This window comes from Barbus barbus (genome assembly GCF_936440315.1).
Source record: "Barbus barbus genome assembly, chromosome: 12".
Classification (NCBI taxonomy): Eukaryota; Metazoa; Chordata; class Actinopteri; order Cypriniformes; family Cyprinidae; genus Barbus; species Barbus barbus.
The window spans coordinates 17,630,137-17,649,954 of NC_136740.1; the positions used below are offsets into that span (position 1 = coordinate 17,630,137).

A 19,818-nucleotide genomic window follows, 5' to 3' on the forward strand; every position below is an offset into this window, starting at 1 on the left:
ATTAAAAAGAAAGCCCTTAACAAATGTGACATGGGTATAACATTATATTGCCATTATGCGATCATTGAGTAGCTGCCACAGACATTCTGACTCGAGGCTAAACTAAAACATTCATGCTCTGAACCGGAGCTCAGGGAGCCAAGAAGAACATTTAAACACGGAGGAGAGTGAATGAATATTCATAGTCCAGTACCTAAAAGCAGCGCATTGTTTCACACAAGATAACACACGCACAACTGTGATCATATTTCCATTTCTTTCTACCTGTTGACAAACTTCAATTCAAACTATATTCCATAAAGCAGTCCAATGAATCTTGGCCATTGGCTGTAAATGTAACAGTGTTTTACTGTGAGAGCTGCTGAGAACAAATTTCCTCTGTTGCTGTTGTGCAATAATAATAACTCAGTAGAAAGAAGCTGAAAATCCCTGTGCAAGTCGAACTCCAGCAATTCAACAGACTAACAGTGTTTATTTTAGTAGAAACAAACAAGCAATTGTGACAAACACTACAAGCACAAATCGAGCTAGTGTTTTCCTTGTACAAACATTTTAATCTCTGATAAAATGTGCATGTGTTCACTAAACATTTATAGTTCAGTCAAAAATTTATATTGTCATCATTTACTCACCCTCATGTCATTCCAAACCTGTATCAAAAAGCAAGTCATACAGGTTTAGAACAACATGAGGGTGAATAAATGATGACGGAATATTCATTTTTAGGTGAAATATGCTGCAAAGCAGAAATAGATACAAACAAAGTCAACACAGATCAACATTTACATTTAGCAACACAACAGTGGTGTTTTGTTCCGAATGAATTAGTATTTTTGAACAAAACAGTTAAATAATGATTCATAAACACAACATCACTTGTTGCCACCTACTGGCAAAATACAGAAAGCAGAAAGAGAGGGTCCATGATAGTGTCTCATTTCTCTGCTATGTTTACCACTGTATGGCCCAGAGTCTGCGAGCCCCCCTCAGAAAGGTCAGACCCCCTCGGGCTGGTGAGAATATGAAGCAGTGTAACTCATGGCAAAAGACACTGAGAAACGATGTCAGCTGTGCCACCCCACCTACTACAGCACATTCCTGATTAAGCATCCAGAAACATTTGCGTCTCGGCAGCTGTAACGTCTGACAGTGTATGCCATTGTGTATTAGTGCATTCGTTGTCCTTAATCTGATGTGATTTTGATCTAAAAACACAAGTACAAACTCTCTTATTACCCTTCAATAATATACATGTCATATACAAATGGATTCAATAAACACACATTTTTGTGTTCATTGTTATTAAAACAAATGTATCTATTAGATTTCATGTAAATATTTCTGAATCCACCATTTCCTAGTAAGTCAGTTATGTGAAGATAAAATAGTATTATATAATAAAAATAACATTTAAAAATTCAAGTAGCATTTATTAATGAACATATTAAATAATAATAATAATAAATTATTTATATTATTAAAAAATGTAAATATATTTAATTATTAAATAAAACTCTAAATTCCCAAGCATTAATCTATTATAAGGAAAATATTATTTGATTAATTCAAATAACTTTAATAATAAAAATACATACAGAAATTACAGTTAAATTATATTAAATAACACCTTTAAAAATAAGACATTATTAAAATAAACATATTAATTTAATCAATTCATATTTTTTCTTACACATTTTTCTGTGAAAATGTTCAGTTTCCAAAGCACATTGCACTAAATTTGCACTAAAACCAAAACAAATGATTAATCAATTATCAGGAAAATATAATTTTATTAAATCTAATAGCTTTAATAATCAGAAATACATATAATTATACTTAACTTTATAAAAATGAATGATTTCTATCATTTTAAAAATCCTTGTTTTTATTATTATTTTAATTCTCTGTTTTTATTGCTGTGATTATTATTTTTAATGACTATTTCGCTTTCTTTTATGTAAAGCACTTTGAATTACCACTGTGTATGAAATGTGCTATATAAACAAACTTGCCTTGCCTAATGAAGGAAAAATATTTAAATTTTTTTTTTTTTTTACTCCCAAGCACCCCCCTGAAGCCCCCTGAAAACATCCTTGAAAACTCTTGCTGTAGCTCAGGGCTGTCCAAACTCGGTCCTGCAGAGTTTAGCTCCGACTTGCCTCAACACACCTGCATGGAAGCTTCTAGTATGACTAGAGAGACATTGATTAGCTGCTTCAGTTGTGTTTAATAAGGGTTGGAGCTAAAAATCTGCAGGACACCGGCCCTCCAGGACCGAGTTTGGACACCCCTGCTCTAGCTGGTAGGGATACACAATATTGGATTTTTGCCGATATCCGATATGCCGATATTTTTCAACTAATTTTGGCCGATAGCGATATATTTCCTTTTGTTTGGAAACAACACCAAATCTCTCCTGTGCGGAAATAAGCAAAATATTTTAAATTTTGGTTAGTTTTTAACGAGAACTTATTTATTAGAATTAAATAAAAATAATAAAGGTTTTTTAATATTTAAGCTTTGAAAATAACTATAAATAACCTCTCAATCATTGCATTTTCCCCCCAGAAAGATGCAGTGTTAACCCTAACATTTTATTTTAAGGTTTAACATTTGTAGATGGTCTAAAACAAGAGTTGTAAAAATTCTGAAAATCTTTTAGAGCTAATTATTTGTTTAAAAAATAAAACACTTATTTAATTTACTAGTGTCATGTTTGTGATTTTGTTTTTCCATGTCAGATCTAGCTTCTGAATATTAAATCAAAACTCTTAATCAATTACTGCTTTATTTAATCAGAAACAGTCTAAATGTTATTTGTGTAGGCTATTTTACTTTTAACTTAATTAGAAGTAGGCGAACAGTCCCACCTATGGAAATAAAACTCCTTAATTAGCGTGCATTAGGACCCGGGGGAGGCTGTCACTGCTCCTGCTGCACGTGCTATTACTGTTTACTCTACCACACACCGAACGCATCATTCTGTACGTGCTTTCACAGTCATTCAGGCAAAACTTTGCTTCAAGTATGAGCCACACTGCTGTGACGTGATCTGACGTGATCTAATCACTGAGCACATGAGAGTTAACCCATTCCTCTTATCGGCAAGACATATCGGCATTATTTTTCATATCAGGCCGATGCGGATATTTACATTTAAAGCCATTATCGGCCGATTCCGATATCAGTCCGATATTTTTGTGCTTCCCTACTAGCTGGTTTTGTAATAATGGTGGAGACTGTGATTATGCCATCTCTGTTATCAAATCACATGCAGGCCCCTTATAAGAACACTAGGGCTGCAACTAACGATTATTTTGATAATCGATTAGTTGGCCGATTATTCTTTCGATTAATCGATTAATCGGATTAAAAAATATTGACCAAAAAAAACACTATTCCACATTCTGCCCAATGTTCTACAAACAAACGTGACAACTGAATGCTATGAAAACATACAGTGCTTAATTTATTAGACCACTTATCATAACAAAGAGAAAACATATTTTAGAAATTTGTCAAAAATTTGTTTAAATTTAAAAATGTTATTGTCATTTATTGGACATAATAATAAAAAATGGCCTCATAACAGCTTGCATTCTTGCTGGTATTGTTTATGTACTTTTTGACTGCAATTGGGTATCGCGAAAAAAAAATACTCAAATAAAAAATACAAGAAAAAATAAGTTCTCTGGTTTTCTTTCATAGATAACAGCAATAATGATATTATAGCATTAAAAATAGCCTACTACTGTTACTAAAGAGCTTACACATATTGGAGTACTAACCAGTACAGAAAGCCGAAAAATGATTTTGGTTATCACCAATACTGTTACTTTAGAGCAGCAGTGGCACAAACCTTACATAAACACATTGTTAAACTTACATAAATTTGTTAAGCATTGTAAAAATTGAATATAGTTTAAACCTCTATTAAAAATTTAAATAATAAAGATAATAATAAAGACGAATAAAAACACAAACTCAGTGTTAACCAACAGGTAAGAGTAATGTTCTGCAGGAACTACTTTGATCACAGTCACCTCGTCATTTCTTTATCCTGTAAAAGGCCGTTATGGAGCGTCTCATGTTTATATTCAGACAGACAATTACACGCTGTTATCCCTTTAAAGTTCCTACTCTCATAAAATATTCGCACTGCATGTTGACTTTTAAACCTTAAATTAACTTTCAACAACAGATAATTCAGCACAGCGCTGAAAAGCCTATTAATTGTCTCCCTCTCTACTGTGTTCTGTCCGTCTGACGCGCGTGCGCGCGCCCGCCGCGCCGGCGCTCATTCGGTATTTTAAACTTAACACAGACTGTCAGGACGGACCTTTATGCAAAAATGGAAATGCTCGCGTGAATTTGTGGCATTTATAGATAAGGATATGACCGTAAACTGAACGTTTTTGCGCTGAGGACGCACACGCATCTGTCAAAGCGCCTGACAGGGCAAGCCATTACTCTTATGCATTAACTTAAAGCTTAAAATAAAGAATTATCATGTTTTGGGCAGCTTGGATCACGTGCTTCTCCGGCAGAATCTCATTCTGTTTCCTCCACTATTTTTAGATGCATTTTGTCCATAGAAATGCATTATTCAGTGCCGTAACTTGCAGTGGCGGAGCCAGAGGGCTAGTTGGGGTGGCAATTGCCACCCCAGACGAAGTCCTTGCCACCCCTGTTGCCACCCCGCTGAAAACATTACACTGTTTGATTTTTACGAACATTTCTCAAATCTCCCAGCGGACGTGAATGCATCCTTACGCAGCACGCACAAGCGTGCAGCGTGCTGTTGCTGCTACACTTTTCATTGGTTAAGCTGACACGCAGCTCTTTTGTGCTCCAAACGGCTCCAAAACATCGCGGCAGCACACACGGGACCGATGAAGAGCGTTTTGCTGGTATGTACGGCTTTTATTGGTATTAAATTAAACAAAGTACTGTTTTAACGGGAAGTAAGGGAGACATTGCAGACAGTGCTTAGCATTAATTAGAGCTGGGCGATTTTTTTCCCCTAAAAAAATCTGCGATTTTTTAATAAAAACTCGATTTGCGATTCGAATCGATTTTTTGTCTGTTACGATAGTCACTGTGTCAGATTACACGATTTTGACTCCTAAAAATTTTGTCACGTCGTGGACAAGAAACATGTCAGACTACAGGTTGTTTTCCGACCAGTCATCGCGAGCTGTCTCACACACTCATTCACTCGCACATACACAAGCTCACTCATATAGCCTACACACACACACTCGCACACACACTCTCTCACATACACGCACTCTCTCTCTCACACTCACAGACACACACTCACACTCACTCACTCTCGCGCGCACACACACACAGTCACACACACTCGCTCGCGAACGCACTCACTCTCCCTCCCTCACTCACTCAATCGCTTACTTTTTCGAATTACTTTTTGCTGCTCATTTATACACTCACTAAGTTTAATAAAAATACATAATACATTTATGTAATATTTAAAGGTGTTAACTGTAATCTTACAATGCAAAATTATAACTTACAAAGGATTAAATTCATTAATATTAATATCAAATAATTCACAATTATGTAAGTATCTGGATATTTGCCGCGGGCGAGGGCTTCAATAACCTCTCTCTTTTTTTGACCATACATGTGTTTGCATCCCTGAATAGATGTGACTGTAGAGATGTACTGAAGTAACTTTGTGTAGACCAGTGGTTCCCAACCTTTTTTAACTCACGGCCCACACAGCCAAACACATATGTTTCCGCGGCCCACTGCAAAAGAATTTAAACGATCCCGCTTTTTGTGTCGGGTTAACTAAGTACTCGGAAGCAAGGCTGTTAATTGTCTTTATTGAATAAACTGGTAATGTATTGAATAAACAGAAAATATACATAAATTATGATTTATTTGATTTTGACTAGACATTTTTTATTATATTAACATTACAATTTCTATTAATAATAATTGGCGGCCCCCCTGCAATACCGTCGCGGCCCACTAGGGGGCCGCGGCCCACAGGTTGAAAACCACTGGTGTAGACATACAATTTATTAGCACTTAACATAACATGTCTAGACGTCTTTAAGCAATTTTTCTTGTGTTGTCCTTGTGTTGTGTCTATGTTTTTTTTTTTGGATTGTTGTTCTATTATTATTCTTGTGGTACATATTTGAATGTGTACAACTGCCTTGTCCTGCCTTGTTTTGACAGGTCCAAGTTTACCTCAGTTTTTGTTTACTACTGGACTTGATTAGTCCAAGGAGCACTTTGAATACTTGTTCTATTTTTGCTGTATACTTAATACATATATAATTGTGTACATTTTGGAAAATAAAGAACTTTAATTAATCTGTATACAATTTGTGGAAAATAATTTATTTTTAGTGTAATTGAACACTTTGTATGTTGACCCCCAAAATAATACCTTGCCACCCCTTTGCCACCCCTGTTTTAAAAGTCTAGCTCCGCCACTGGTAACTTGACTAACCAGCTGAAGTTGGACGTACACTGTGGGCAGACCCGATTAATCGATAATGAGAATCGTTGTCGATGATTTTAATAATCGATAATAATCGATTTTATCGATTAGTTGTTGCAGCCCTAAAGAACACCAAGAATGAATGGAAACAAACAAATACGAGCAGCTTCAGATGCCTTTACCCCGTTATGGGCGTCTTCGTAATCCATGCTGTCGTAGGTTGCACCAACACCAGTTAAACGAGCTCCTGCAAAGACATGATATCATTAAAGGCTGGAATGGCGTCCTTTGTCAACAAGACAAGCATATACAAACACCCTGCCATGACCAAAGCCAATTGGGCCTTCCGATACAAGTATACAGAGCGGAGAACAACAGCATCAAGATCAGCCAATAAATCAATAACAGATACCCAATGTGGAAGAACTAGACCTAGATACGGTGTATCAATGAGGATGCTTTTGAATGAATAACAGTGAATTCAGTTCTCAGCGGTCAAACGATCTATAGCTCCTTTCCTTATTATTCTCCACCTTCAGAATAATATATATAAGATCTTTACTGCAGGAGAGATTTGAAAAGGTTTGTTTGCTGCTCAGTATCCTGCTAATGCGTTTGCCTAATCATTCTCCAATATAAAACAAAGGCTTCTTATGATCTAATCTCAAAGACGGCATTATCTGAATACATTGAATTTCACAGTGAAAGTGCACCAACTTTTGGACAAAAAAAAGCAGATAGCTCGGGAAAGTCTTTGCATACCAGACTGCTGTATGCAGCAGTTGAGAACTTGAGACAATGGCCTTGTCCTCTGCACTGGAGCAGTGTGATAGCACAGGCCTAAAATAACCGCTAATGGAGCTGTGTTTGTGTTCGGGTTTTATCTGCTGCTTTAATCAGCCAAGTCTCTGAGATCTTCAAAGCTTTCCAAAGAGCAGCGTCTACAGTGCAGGCAAGCATAAAGACACAAGTAAGAGAGAGAGAAAGGAAGTGGGTGTAATTTCCTCAGGAAACGATCACAGCCATTTTTGTCAAGCTGTCTGCAAAAGTCATGTTCAGAGCAACAGAGAACATTAAACAAAGGAAAAAGACAAGGAGGGACAAACACAGACACAAGTATATGAGACACAAAAGCATAAGGTGAAAATATTTATGCCACTTTCGACAAGTTGGGCACTCTCTGGTGTCCCATGATTGTTTCAATGCATTACAGACACAAATGATGTTTTAATTTGTATAGACATTTGTATTTTCATCCAACATATGTTCTATGTAATATTATCAAATTTCTAATTAATCAAGCATGAACAGTAGATAGTGTGCAACACATAAATGTCTGTAAACCACGTAAAATGGTGATTTTTGTCTCACATAGGTCTTGACCTTCAACTCTAACAATTAAAATAATACAAAAGCTAAGCCGTTTTGATCTGTTTAACTGATATTCAAATCATTTCAATTGACAAAATGTATAAAAAGAAGTTCATTTCATTTAAGTAAAGCAGACCTTGGCTTGCAGACCTTTCCTGATCCCGTCCCCCCTCTCTCTCTCCCACTTAGCTTCCTGTTTACATACTGTCCTATCTTAATAAAGGCAAAAAACAAACAAAAATGAAAATAAAATAAAATGACCAATAAATAAAACAACTATATAGTATGTATAAATATAAGTTGTTTGACCTCCTGAAGTTGACAATTAAGATTTTCTAAAAGTGAAGCAACTGGGGAAAATGCTAGTGATTATGCTTTCTCTCCATTTTCATGACATTGCCCTCATCTTTGTAAAAAAGAGGAAACATCGCAACATCAGCTGCATAACAACAATAATACTAAATAGAGGAAGAGCTAGCAAGAAATGCAAGAAGAGATGAAGTCATTCATGCACACATGTGATAACAGAGGAAATCACATCTTATTTCAGAGAAAACAAGTAAAGTGAGAACAGCGATGTAGGAAGAGAGAGACACTTATAAATAAAAAAAAGAAGTGGGTAGAAAACAGTGGAGAAAAAAAGAACGTCATACCACTCTTCTCTAACTGTAAAATTCATGAACTTTCAGTAGCACTCAGATTACATGCTAAACTGCAATTTTGATAAATGACAACCTAAAAGACATTTAAAAACACCCACAGCTTTCAATAAATCATCTCAACAGCTGTCAGGATCAATCAGCAAGCGTTAAACACAAACTCTCTTAAAGCAAGAGAGAATGATCTGCATGTTCTCCAGAGACAGTGTTTCTTCTCAATTTAATGGAGAATAAGAGTGTGGAGGCACTGGGGTGTTACAGGTGGGGTTAATGAGGTCTATCGCTATCTTCTCAAAAGTATGTAAAGACTGCGCGCTCTCTTTCTCTCTCTGATTCTCTCTGGACTGTGCGGTATTTCAATACTGCAAGAGATTAGAGCTCTCTGAGCTTCTCTCAGTTGCTCTAAAAAGAGCAGAGGAAGGGTGGCGTACAGGCATGTGGCCTCACTGATCATGAGAGCATGAAGAGCAAAGCGAGAAACTGTTTGAGGATGTATATATTAAAGAACTAAGGATGTGTGACTGAGAGGCGTTAACCTCTAACAACTATCTCACTATTTCTTTTTTGGTAACTTAGTTATTACTTCTGTCTTCAGTGTCACATGATCCTTAAGAAATCATTTTAATATGCTTATTTGGAAACATTTTCTTATTATTAGCAATGTTAAGATCAGATGTGCTGCTTAATATTTGTTGTTGAAATTGTTAATGTTTGTTAATGTTTAGAATTCTTTGATAAATAGAAAGTTCAAAAGTAGTTATTTGAATTGTTTCGTAATATGTCTTTTCTGTCAATTTTGAGCAATTTAATTCATCCTTGTTGACTAAAAGGATTATTTTATATAATTAGGATGACTTTCCATACATGTGTACTACTTTCTATACTGAGCTAATCATATTTTTGAATCCCCTAACCCTAATCCTACTATTAAACGTGACACTTAGAGACACTTTCCGCATTTTTACATTTTTTGAGGAGTGGTTATGAACAAAGGCGGAGTTTCTCGGCATCTGGAAAGCATCAGTGCCGCGGATCATTTCATAACGTTAACAGCTATAACACCAGCATTAAAGACTTTTAAAATGATTTTAGCTCAAACTCAATTTTAGACAGCAGCAAGTGTTTGAAATAACTTCTGTTTGAGATCCGATTTGGATTATGATCACCATACAAGGCAGAAATATTTATAAGTGATGCAAAAGACCATGCACGTTAGCCATTAATGTTACCATAGTAAACATGGTAAATACGACCGCTTGAAGAAATCAGTCATCAGCTTCTTATTCTCTATCACAATCAATCGTGCATTTATTTAGTAACCGAGACTTTAGCTCGGTGTATGTCATACAATTATAATAATGGTTTTTGTTTGGGAGCTCCCTCTGCTACTCTGGTCATACTTTTGATGGGGAAAAAAATATATAGAAATGATCATTCTTTCTAAATGTGATGTATACTGTGACTACAAATAAACAGAAACAGACTCTCTGAATAAGTAGGGTATGTGTCCTCTGTCTTTTGTGAAATAACGGTTCATACCGCTTTTTCTGTGTGACTAATTTTCAATCCTGATAAATTAATTATGATCAATGTATCACTTATTTATTGTAAAACATTGATGCTTTTGGATTTAAATCTTTTAAGCATGCAAACAAATGGGCGCTTTTATCATGTTCGTTTTGTGATTGTGCTAGTTCAAGTGACTTATTTCTTATTAGTTTTCTGATAACTCCTCTTTGTTGGTGAAATGATGGGGTTGCGTGACGTTGTTCCTGAGAGGTGTGTAAAGGGTGGGTTTTAGTGAAGCGCATCGGGGCTTGTGGCTCGACAGTGGAAACGCATCGTGATTTTGGGCACGGTGCTACAGGTCCGAGTCTATTAGCCCCGCCCAGGCCGTTTAAAGCACTGGCTCGCACTGGCCCGACAGTGGCAAATGTCAGCATTTTTATGATTTACTACCTTTGTGGGGACATTTGGACCTCAAAATTTTGGTTAAACAAGTACACACACACACACACTTTTCCTACTTCTTCCTTCACTTTTATCTTCTCCTGCTTTCTTTCTACAGCTCCAAGTTCCCATCATTGCTAATAGACATAAACGTTGCCTGGAATATCCCAGAGGCACGCGTTCTGAACATATTTAAAAGGTAATCAAGACCCATTTCACTTTTAGTTTCTTAAAATGCCAATTCCTGGATATTTCGCAAAGTAGCCTGTTCAGGGCTCGCAAAATCGCTAGCCCGACGTCCCGGGGCTATTGTGTTTTCCAGTCGGGCTACCAAAATGTATCACTGCCCTGCCCGACGGGCTACCTTAAATACAGGGCTCCCACGCAGTGTTCCCTCTAAGCTGACCGCGCAGAAGAAATAATGTGCCTCGTGCACACAAAAATGAGTTGGGAAGCCATTTGATTGAATGCCGCCAGTAAAAGGGAAAGAATAGCAATGCTCGGGGAAACCGCTATAGAGCTGATGTCATGACAGAGTTAGAGCCGGTGAATGTGGTTTACAGGTTTCATAGAAAGAGAACGATATGCACCAAACGAGTCGCTGTAGAAACTCAATACTTCAATGGTTGCGGTGCGGTGCGCTCAACACGAGAGACAACGCAAACGCAATAACATGAAATAAAACGTCCTCATGTATTAAAGAAGAGTGGCTTGATTAAGTGCTGGAAATAACGGAAGATGGGCAAAGAACGGTAACAAAACTCTGAAACATGTTCAGTCACACACAAGAGTATTGTACAAACTGTACTTCATAACGATGTTTAGACAGCTATAGAAGAATTCATATGTTCACGTTTTTTATATTTAACTTACAGATCTCAGCTTAAGTTTTTATTCTATTCTATTCTATTATATCCGTTTAAATTTACATTTACATTTACATTTATTCATTTAGCTGACGCTTTTATCCAAAGCGACTTACAATTGCTATACATGTCAGAGGTCGCACGCCTCTGGAGCAACTAGGGGTTAAGTGTCTTGCTCAGGGACACATTGGTGTCTCACAGTGGATTCGAACCCGGGTCTCTCACACCAAAGGCATGGGTCTTATCCACTGCGCCATCACCACCCCCTAAATAGTTTGTTTTGATAATATATTATGTTAGGGCTATATTATAAACCTGATAAATAATTGACCTTGTTTTTGAGTCTTTGACTTTGAGTCTCTTGCTCATCAAGGCTGTATTCATTTCAAAAATACAGAAATAAACAGTGATATAGTGAAATATTATTGCAATTTAATACCTATACTATAAAATAGCATTTATTTCTGTGATCAAAGCATTCTGTTAGGAGCTCGGGATCAGGCAGACAATCGCCATTAGCTAAAACAAGTTTAGAATGGTACTGTTCCCGGTCCTGTGGTGTCAAAGACCTTGACACAATATGCCGGTCTATTAGCCGCGCCATTTTTCTGACCCCACGCTGCGCGCACACCCAACCTAGGCTTTCGATGTTTACAAACATTGAAGGGGTCTATAATAGCAATACAATATGTTTTTTTTTTCCTGCGGGACGGGAGAAGACACAAAATCAATGCATCTCTATTATCGTGTGGGAATAAATTCTCAGAGTTTTGCGGGTGCGGGCGGGAGTGGACATACATATTGCGGGAGCGGGTGGGAGTGTAACACACACGTTGCGGGAGCGGGCGGTAATGGTCAGAAATTCGGCGGGTGCGGGCGGGAGCGGGATGAAGAAAACAGTCCCGCGCAGGGCTCTACCATGATACTTCAGAAATCATTCTAATATGCTGATTTATTATCAGTGTTGAAACTGTTGTGCTGCTTAATATTTTTTTGGAACCGGTTACTTTTTTCTTTGATTCTTTGATTAATAAAACATTTAAAAGAACAGCATTTATTCAAAATAGAAATATTTTCTAAGAATAGAAGTCTTTACTATCAATTTGATCCATTTAACACATCCTTGCTGAATAAAGTTTATTTAACTTTCCTTAAACTTTTTTAAAGTATCTTTAAAAAAATTTAAAAAATGTCTGACCCCAAAATTTTGAATAGTTTATATTGTAACAAAATCTCTATTTTGACTAAACACTGTTCTTTTTAACTTTTTTTTTTTTTATAACACAGGTCCCAAAAAATACAATATAAAAAAATAATAAAAAAGCAGTACAACTGTTTCCAACATTGATTAAAAATCAGCATATTAGAATGACTTCTAAAGGATCATGTGACTCTGAAAATACTGCTTTGCTTCACAGGAATTAATTACATTTTAAAGTCTAATAAAATAGAAAACATTTATTTTAAATTGCAATAATATTGCACAATATTATTTTGTGAAATAATATTCAGTATTTTTTATCAAATAGATACAGCCTTGATGAGCATAAGAAACTTCTTTAAAAAACTTTATTGATCCAAACTTTTGAACTGCAGTGTATTGTACAGTAAAAATCTTTTCTCAGGTAACCTAAAATGTACATCATTTAGTTACATCAAGGGTCAAATCAAATATAAATAGCACATTCAAGTTAAAAGTTGCGTGCTGTACAGGTCTGGTATAAAGAATGCTTTTGCTCAGGTGCCCGAAATGTCCGCCCAATAGAGAAAAGTTTTGCTCTTCAAGAAAAAAAACTCGAGGGAACATTAGCCCACGGGTCCTTAAATTTGATACAACTAAATTGAAGAGTTTTTAAGGCCTTATACCATTTAACATATTTAAAACTGTCTAAGAAATAATTTTTCAAATTGCCTTAAATAGATTTTTAAGAATTCTGCAGATACCTTGTAAATAGTCAAATAAAACTCTTTACTTAATATTCGTTGATATTTGTGTATTGAAAATGTTTTTGATTGACATTTATGGTTTTTATTTTATTTGGGCTAGTTAAATTAATTTTCGGGCTACCAAAATCTGAAGAGTATCTGCCAGAAGGGCTACCAGGGATTTAGACATTTTGTGAGCCCTGCTGTTACATAACAGGACAACCTTATCTATTACCAGTACATTTTTAAAACGCCTGTAATATCTGTGGCATCCATAGCATTAAAAGCACCTGTATAAGAATGATGAACACTGTTCGCTGGCAAATATGTTTCCCTTGTGATGGAAGGCAAAAATACATTTTCATCCTGTTGGTAGAGGTTGGCAAGCTTGTGAGTTTTCCAATTGAATCCCTCCTTTAGTCCTTCCATGTTTCCTCTTCTCATTTTCATTCGTCATTTTGTACAAACTCATGTAAGAACATCACAAATATTCTAAAATACTAACACTATGTTGTTCTATCAACTTACAGCTGAGGTCAAAAGTTTACACCCCCCTTTCAGAATCTGCAAAATGTTAATTATTTTTACCAAAAAAAGAACAGAAGGCAGTTTAACTGTTCAGGACAAACAAGGGACTCATGAACAACTATCACTAAATATATTATATATTACTTCTTACTTGGTGGTTCACCACCTGTGTCAACAGATTTAAAATGTTCTTGAAAATAGTACAACAAATCTAAACCAACATGAATACAAACAGCTTTTTATTTATCGTGGACCCTCTTGTATATCATTGACCCTTTTGTAAACATCAGCCAAAGTTATAATCAATATCATATGGTACGGTTAAGCAGTGGCGACTTGTCAGGGGAGGCAAGGCAAAATTTTGAGGTGAGAATGGGTGGAGGAGGACGATTTAATGTTAATAATGAGAATGTCTCAAAATGTGTATTTTTTGTTTGTAATTTCACAGCTGTAAAATCATAACATGCTACTGAATAGTGATAGAGAAGGGGAGGGGAGGGGGAGGCCGGGGGAGCGCTGCGTTTCCGTGCCTCCGTTGGTAAAAAAATAAAAAATAGCCAATCAGCATCGAGTGTTCACTTTCAGCGAGTCTTGAGAAAAGAAACCTGGCAAGGGAGGCTAGCCTCCTTCTGGTACATCAACCAATCATTATAGAGACGTAAATAACGTGATATTAGTTTGAACGTCTCCTGCTGCGCTGATAATGTACGAAGTTACTTATGTTGAGTAGCGATATTGAATATTAGATCGCCAACAGATTTACCAAGCTGTCATTCAAACAGTGTATATACTAATTAAAAATAAAGGGAGAACACTGGATGTAGGCTACAGCCGTTGGTTTAATTAAATGGCACAACAGGCAGCTCTCTTTTAACAGACTTTTAAGAAGGGATGGAGGTTTGCTTCAAGTGATAGGCCAGGTAAGTGAAATTATATTATCTTGCTCTATGAGTCGTCTTTTTCTTTACGTTTTCTGACTAAAAGCAACCAAAAAGCCATTTTAAAATGGCTAAGCAAATACGTTAATAATATTAATAGGCAAGGATCCCCAGACCAAGTGTGCCACCTCTATTTCAAAACCCACGAGCCGCCACTGCTGTTAAGATGTCACAATCAGAATTTGGGGTCTAAACGGGGCACCACCATCCACTGGGCTCAAATGCTGGGGAGCGGATCAACTGCAGTCCAACTACAGCAGCATTGATTGGTAGAAGCCACGGAAGCCTGCAATCTCCCTCTAAATGTTTCCAAATGTGGGCTGTGAGTCCAGGGAGTAATCAGCCTGCTTCAAACACAGAACCTTTTGACTGCACACAGACCAGGCCTGTACGGCTGCCCAACAGACCTCCAGCTCCACCACTGGCACGCCGACTAGGATTGACTTTGTGTGTGTGTAAGACTGAGTTAACGTCTGAGTATGCATCTGTGTTTCAGCGTGTACACGTGTCCATGTATGTTCTCACGTTGAACATCTCTGAATGGAGCACAGTTATTCAGGAACTTTACATCATGTAGCGTTTTGTATCCAATGGCTGAGCACTAGAGGGGCAGGGAATGCCAGGAAGCTCCAGCGCTGTGATCGGCAGCCAGGAATCAACCCACCCTCTTTACGGATGCAACCACATAAAGTTTATTCGCCCAAAACACAGTCCAAAAAACAAGCTTTTAGCTGTTGGATCATCCAACTTTAATCTCCATCTTGAGTCAGGTATGAGAAATGACTATATCTGTATCTCTTGAAAATGTTCCAATACCAACAGGAAAATGCTAGACAACTAAAAAAATTTGGTCAAAACAAGTTGTCTTAATGGAGACAGGTGATCACTCTGTAGCTCAACTCCAGATCTGAACACTGGCATCACCACATCAAATCATTTTCCTGCCCTCCACCAGCCTCGCGTGCTTTCCCCTCCGCAGTCCTGTCACCGCATCAATCATTCTGTCAGTTCATCACTCCACCCTGGGCAATCTGACTCAACCTGACTGCAACTCGTTTCTCTTCAGCAATTCCCGCCTGCATCACGTCTCACCGCCAGACATCTGAAGCAGCATCCTGGAACACCACATCATTTTTTGGCATATGCCCTTGCATGAAACATACAACACAGTGATGGCAATAAATAATTCCACTGGTTTTAACTATTCATTTGTCTTTTGAAACACCTAGTTCCTATTAAGGCTATTATCATTAACTACACCTATTACAAAGACTATAAGTGGAAAAATTATTTAATTTCTAAAATAAAAATGGGAGAGTGCAAAAAAATTGCTATTTTTTTTCAAATATAAATATGCACTACAATATGAATAAAAACAAAAGGGAAATACAGAGAAAATGGGGACATCGGAACAACTAACCCCAGCTGGCTTAAGACATCAATGACACCAAATGCAACAAAGCCTTCCTGTAGCTCAAATGTGGACTCTGAATGTAACTCACTTTGGATAAAAGTATCAAGACAAATGCATAAATGCAAATTAACATGCAACAACGTCGCCCCACCAAAAATATGGTGCGCACATGCTCTTAGAGAAACAAATTTTAGCCCTTTCACACATACAGAGTTTTCCGGAAAATTACCGGTAAATTGCCGTAAAGAGATCATGTGTGAACAGGACCTTTTCAAAAATACTGGTAAATTCGTTCTGGCAATTTACTGGTATGAGAAGTTGTAACATTACCAGTAAATTGCCGGAATTCTGCTGTGTGTGAACGCAGAAGGAAAATTACCGGTATGAGCACGTACGAGTTCAGAATGCGCTGACGTAAGACTCTACTCCGGGCCAATCATAACACACTGACACAGATGACGCATTCACTCCACACTTCCCCATGTATCCGCCCATGTCCGTCGCACAGACCTCTGCATTTGTGTAACATTGTGTGTTTTTTTTTTCAACTGTTCACATTTACTTAAGAAAAAACCTGGATACTCGCCAGGACAGCCATTTTTGCGAAATTTTGTGTGTATTTGGCCACTTAAGTACAACAGATAAACTACGTGAAATAACTCAATATGATACTCGTTATAGGCGGCTTTGGATGTGACTGTGAGCGCTCAACCTTGAAACAGCCTCTGGAGAGCGCGAGTATCTATTGGCTTTAAAAGACGTGCAAATTATACATTTTTGTGACGATGCAACAATGACCCGATTAAGCAAGGGACAATTTTGTCAACTGTACCGAAATGCGAGCGAGAGTCTTGGATCGGTGTGCAGCTGATGTGAAGCCGCTTTGAGAGAGAGAAAGAGAGAAGACCCGGACCAGCTGAATCACTCACACTGTTTTCAAATGACTGATTTAATCTGATAGTTTGTGTGGATTTATTTACTCGTATAACCTACTTGCTATCTTGAATAAATGTTTGCAGGAATTTCCCTCATTATAAACTTGAAATCTGCGGGGATGAGTACAACTATGTAATATACACACAATCCCCCACGAAATTCTGGACATGATTAATCATAACTAAAATTAGAAATAAAATGTCATTATTTTTCAGTTTCCCCCAGGCCTGGAAATTGCTGTTTTCAAAATGTAATAAAAGCAAGTGATGCACGCTGTTAATCACTTAAACTGGCCACCAATGTGATCGGCTGAATGCTCCGTTACCTCTCCCTCCTCTAATCACATGCCATATCCATCACCCCGCTTTGTTCCGGGACCTCGAAATTTACAAATTAAACACTGGTTTGTAGTCGTCTATTACGATGTCTCTGGGACAAAAGCAGCTGCATGAATGCAAAAGTTTGAAACAAAAATGATTGAAACCATCAACAAAAAGACTGATCGCATATACCCCTCCATGTTTACAAATACAAGGGCAGCTATTGGAGGTTAATGAGGCCACGGAATTTACCAGTATTTTGGAATGGATGTGTGAATGGTGCTTTTCCGGAAAAAAGACGGAATGTCGTTGCCTGTGTGAACAGCGCATTTTTTAATTTACCGGTAAAGTCGTTCCGGTAATTTTACGGCAATTTATTGGTATTACTGTGTGAAAGGGGCTAAAGTAAAGACAATGTGAATAAAGTTAAAATCTTATTTGGTTGATCCAAACAGCCTCAAGTATCTTAAGCACTCTATGCCATGAACTTTGCAAAACCAGTAAATAACTGCTCTCTATCCAGTGCAGTGCAAGCAATCTGATACAATCTGAGTGGATCTAGTCCATACTGCAGAATCATAAATGCCCCGGAGATGCAGATGCAGAGAGTGATGATAGTTACAATTTACTGCTGAATATAGCAGAAATATTTTTTTGTGTCTACAGTGCAGTTTCCGATAAAATGTTGTTTCACCAAACAATTTGTGGTGCTGTGGGAAAAGGTAAAACTACAACTAAAATAAAACTATATATGAAAACCATAAAATCAAATTTTTACAAAAACCACAAAAAAAGAGAGACTATTAATGAATTTTGTTACATAAAAAATAATAAATTAGTTCAAAAACATGTTACATTGTTAAAAACTGTTTGCATTATAGAAATACATGGGATAAATGCAATTTAATTTATCCCAGGTTCGCAAGTGGTAAAGCACCTGCATCAAGGAAAATACATTTAAAAAATTTCCCTCAGTTTCTGAAAATGAATGAAAAAAATATGACTTTAATATTGCTTTTATGTGGTTAATTACAAAGAAAAGAAAAAAAGACAATTAATCACATCCTCGTACGTAAATTTCGCAATTCAAGCCTCAAGTACCTCAATCACGCTTTTATGAGAGATTAAATCCTGTACTGTTCCTTCTCAACGCTGTTTCACAGTATGACCCTCCAGTTGAAAATGAATGACCCCAAACCGCTTTGAATTCCCTGTCAGTGTGAACGCCCCTTAAAGGTGCCATAGAATGCATTGATACAGTATTTTAAATTGTTCTCTGATATCTACACAGAAGGTATGTGGCTTAGGTAAGGGCAAAAAATCTCCAGAAACGATTTTACATGTCCATTTACAACCCTAGGATTTCTCCCTATAATGAAACGGTCTGTTATTGGCTTATTTGGCAGGGTCATGAATAATAATGAGCTCTGCTCTGATTGGCTGTTTCACAGTGCTGCTCAATGTTGAGCTCTGCTCTGATTGGCTGTTTCACAGTGCTGCTCAATGTTGAGCTCTGCTCTGATTGGCTGTTTCACAGTACGGCTCATCAGCAAGAAGGAAGCACAGGGAGGAAAATATATATTTAAATACTTTCTCTCGCAGTTATATCGTCAGGTAATTATACTGTATATAAAACGCGGGCATCAGGGAGCCGTTATTAATATGCGAGGCATTGAAACTGCTTTTGAACGATCCATCGATCGCGTTATAGTTTCACTTTCAAGAGACGCGATCACACAAACTATGTTTACATTATGGAGCAACAGTACTTACCACACATTTCACAAGATCAGATGCTTGTCAGTGGTGCTCAGGATCTGGAAGTCATTCGCCATTAGGGATGCAGCGATTAACCGGTTCCGCGATTAACCGCGCTTTAAAACGTCACGGTTAATTAATCGTAAAGGTTTCGCAAAACCGAGTGTTTCTGTTGCACGGAGCTGAACTGTTGCAGCCTGTGCAAAATGAAAACAAAGCCACGCTAGTGGTGCACCAGCTTCAAATGACGCGCTGCTTATCAGAGACACGGAGGCTACTACACTAATTACATTAGTGACACAGGGACTAAACAGCGAAGCTTTATTTCCACCAGAGAAATGCCTATCGATAGTAGTGTGCAGGGCTCCACAGAGCGAGCATTTCACTCGCATTTGCGGCTAAAAATAGATGTGTGCGAACTGGAAAATGTATTTAGGAGCACAAGTGCGAATACAAAAAAAAAAAAAATACAAAACAGCCTAACTTATACAGTAGCCTATAACAAACGTATTAATTTATTCTGTTTATTTATGGAAAAATTGCGATGCAGCCTCATATGATTACTTTAGAACTTTAAAAAGGCAACGGTTTAATTTAAATGAGCACAGATGAGAAGAAAAGCGGAGCGAGTTAAAGTGAAGACGCGCTGAATGACGCACATCCGTCACTAG

At 37.3% G+C, this 19,818-nt stretch overlaps 1 protein-coding gene across 2 annotated transcripts in view; it reads right to left on the bottom strand.

Annotated features, from left to right (window-relative positions):
- LOC306878485 (rho guanine nucleotide exchange factor 1-like) overlaps positions 1-19,818 on the bottom strand; it is a 60,515-nt gene that overhangs the window by 31,366 nt on the left and 9,331 nt on the right. For both annotated transcript variants that reach the window (XM_079430894.1, XM_079430893.1), the window contains exon 2: positions 6,664-6,728. In XM_079430894.1, the coding sequence (XP_079287020.1) occupies positions 6,664-6,690 (27 nt within the window). In that variant the 5' untranslated portion in view covers positions 6,691-6,728. The remainder of the gene's footprint in view (positions 1-6,663; positions 6,729-19,818) is intronic.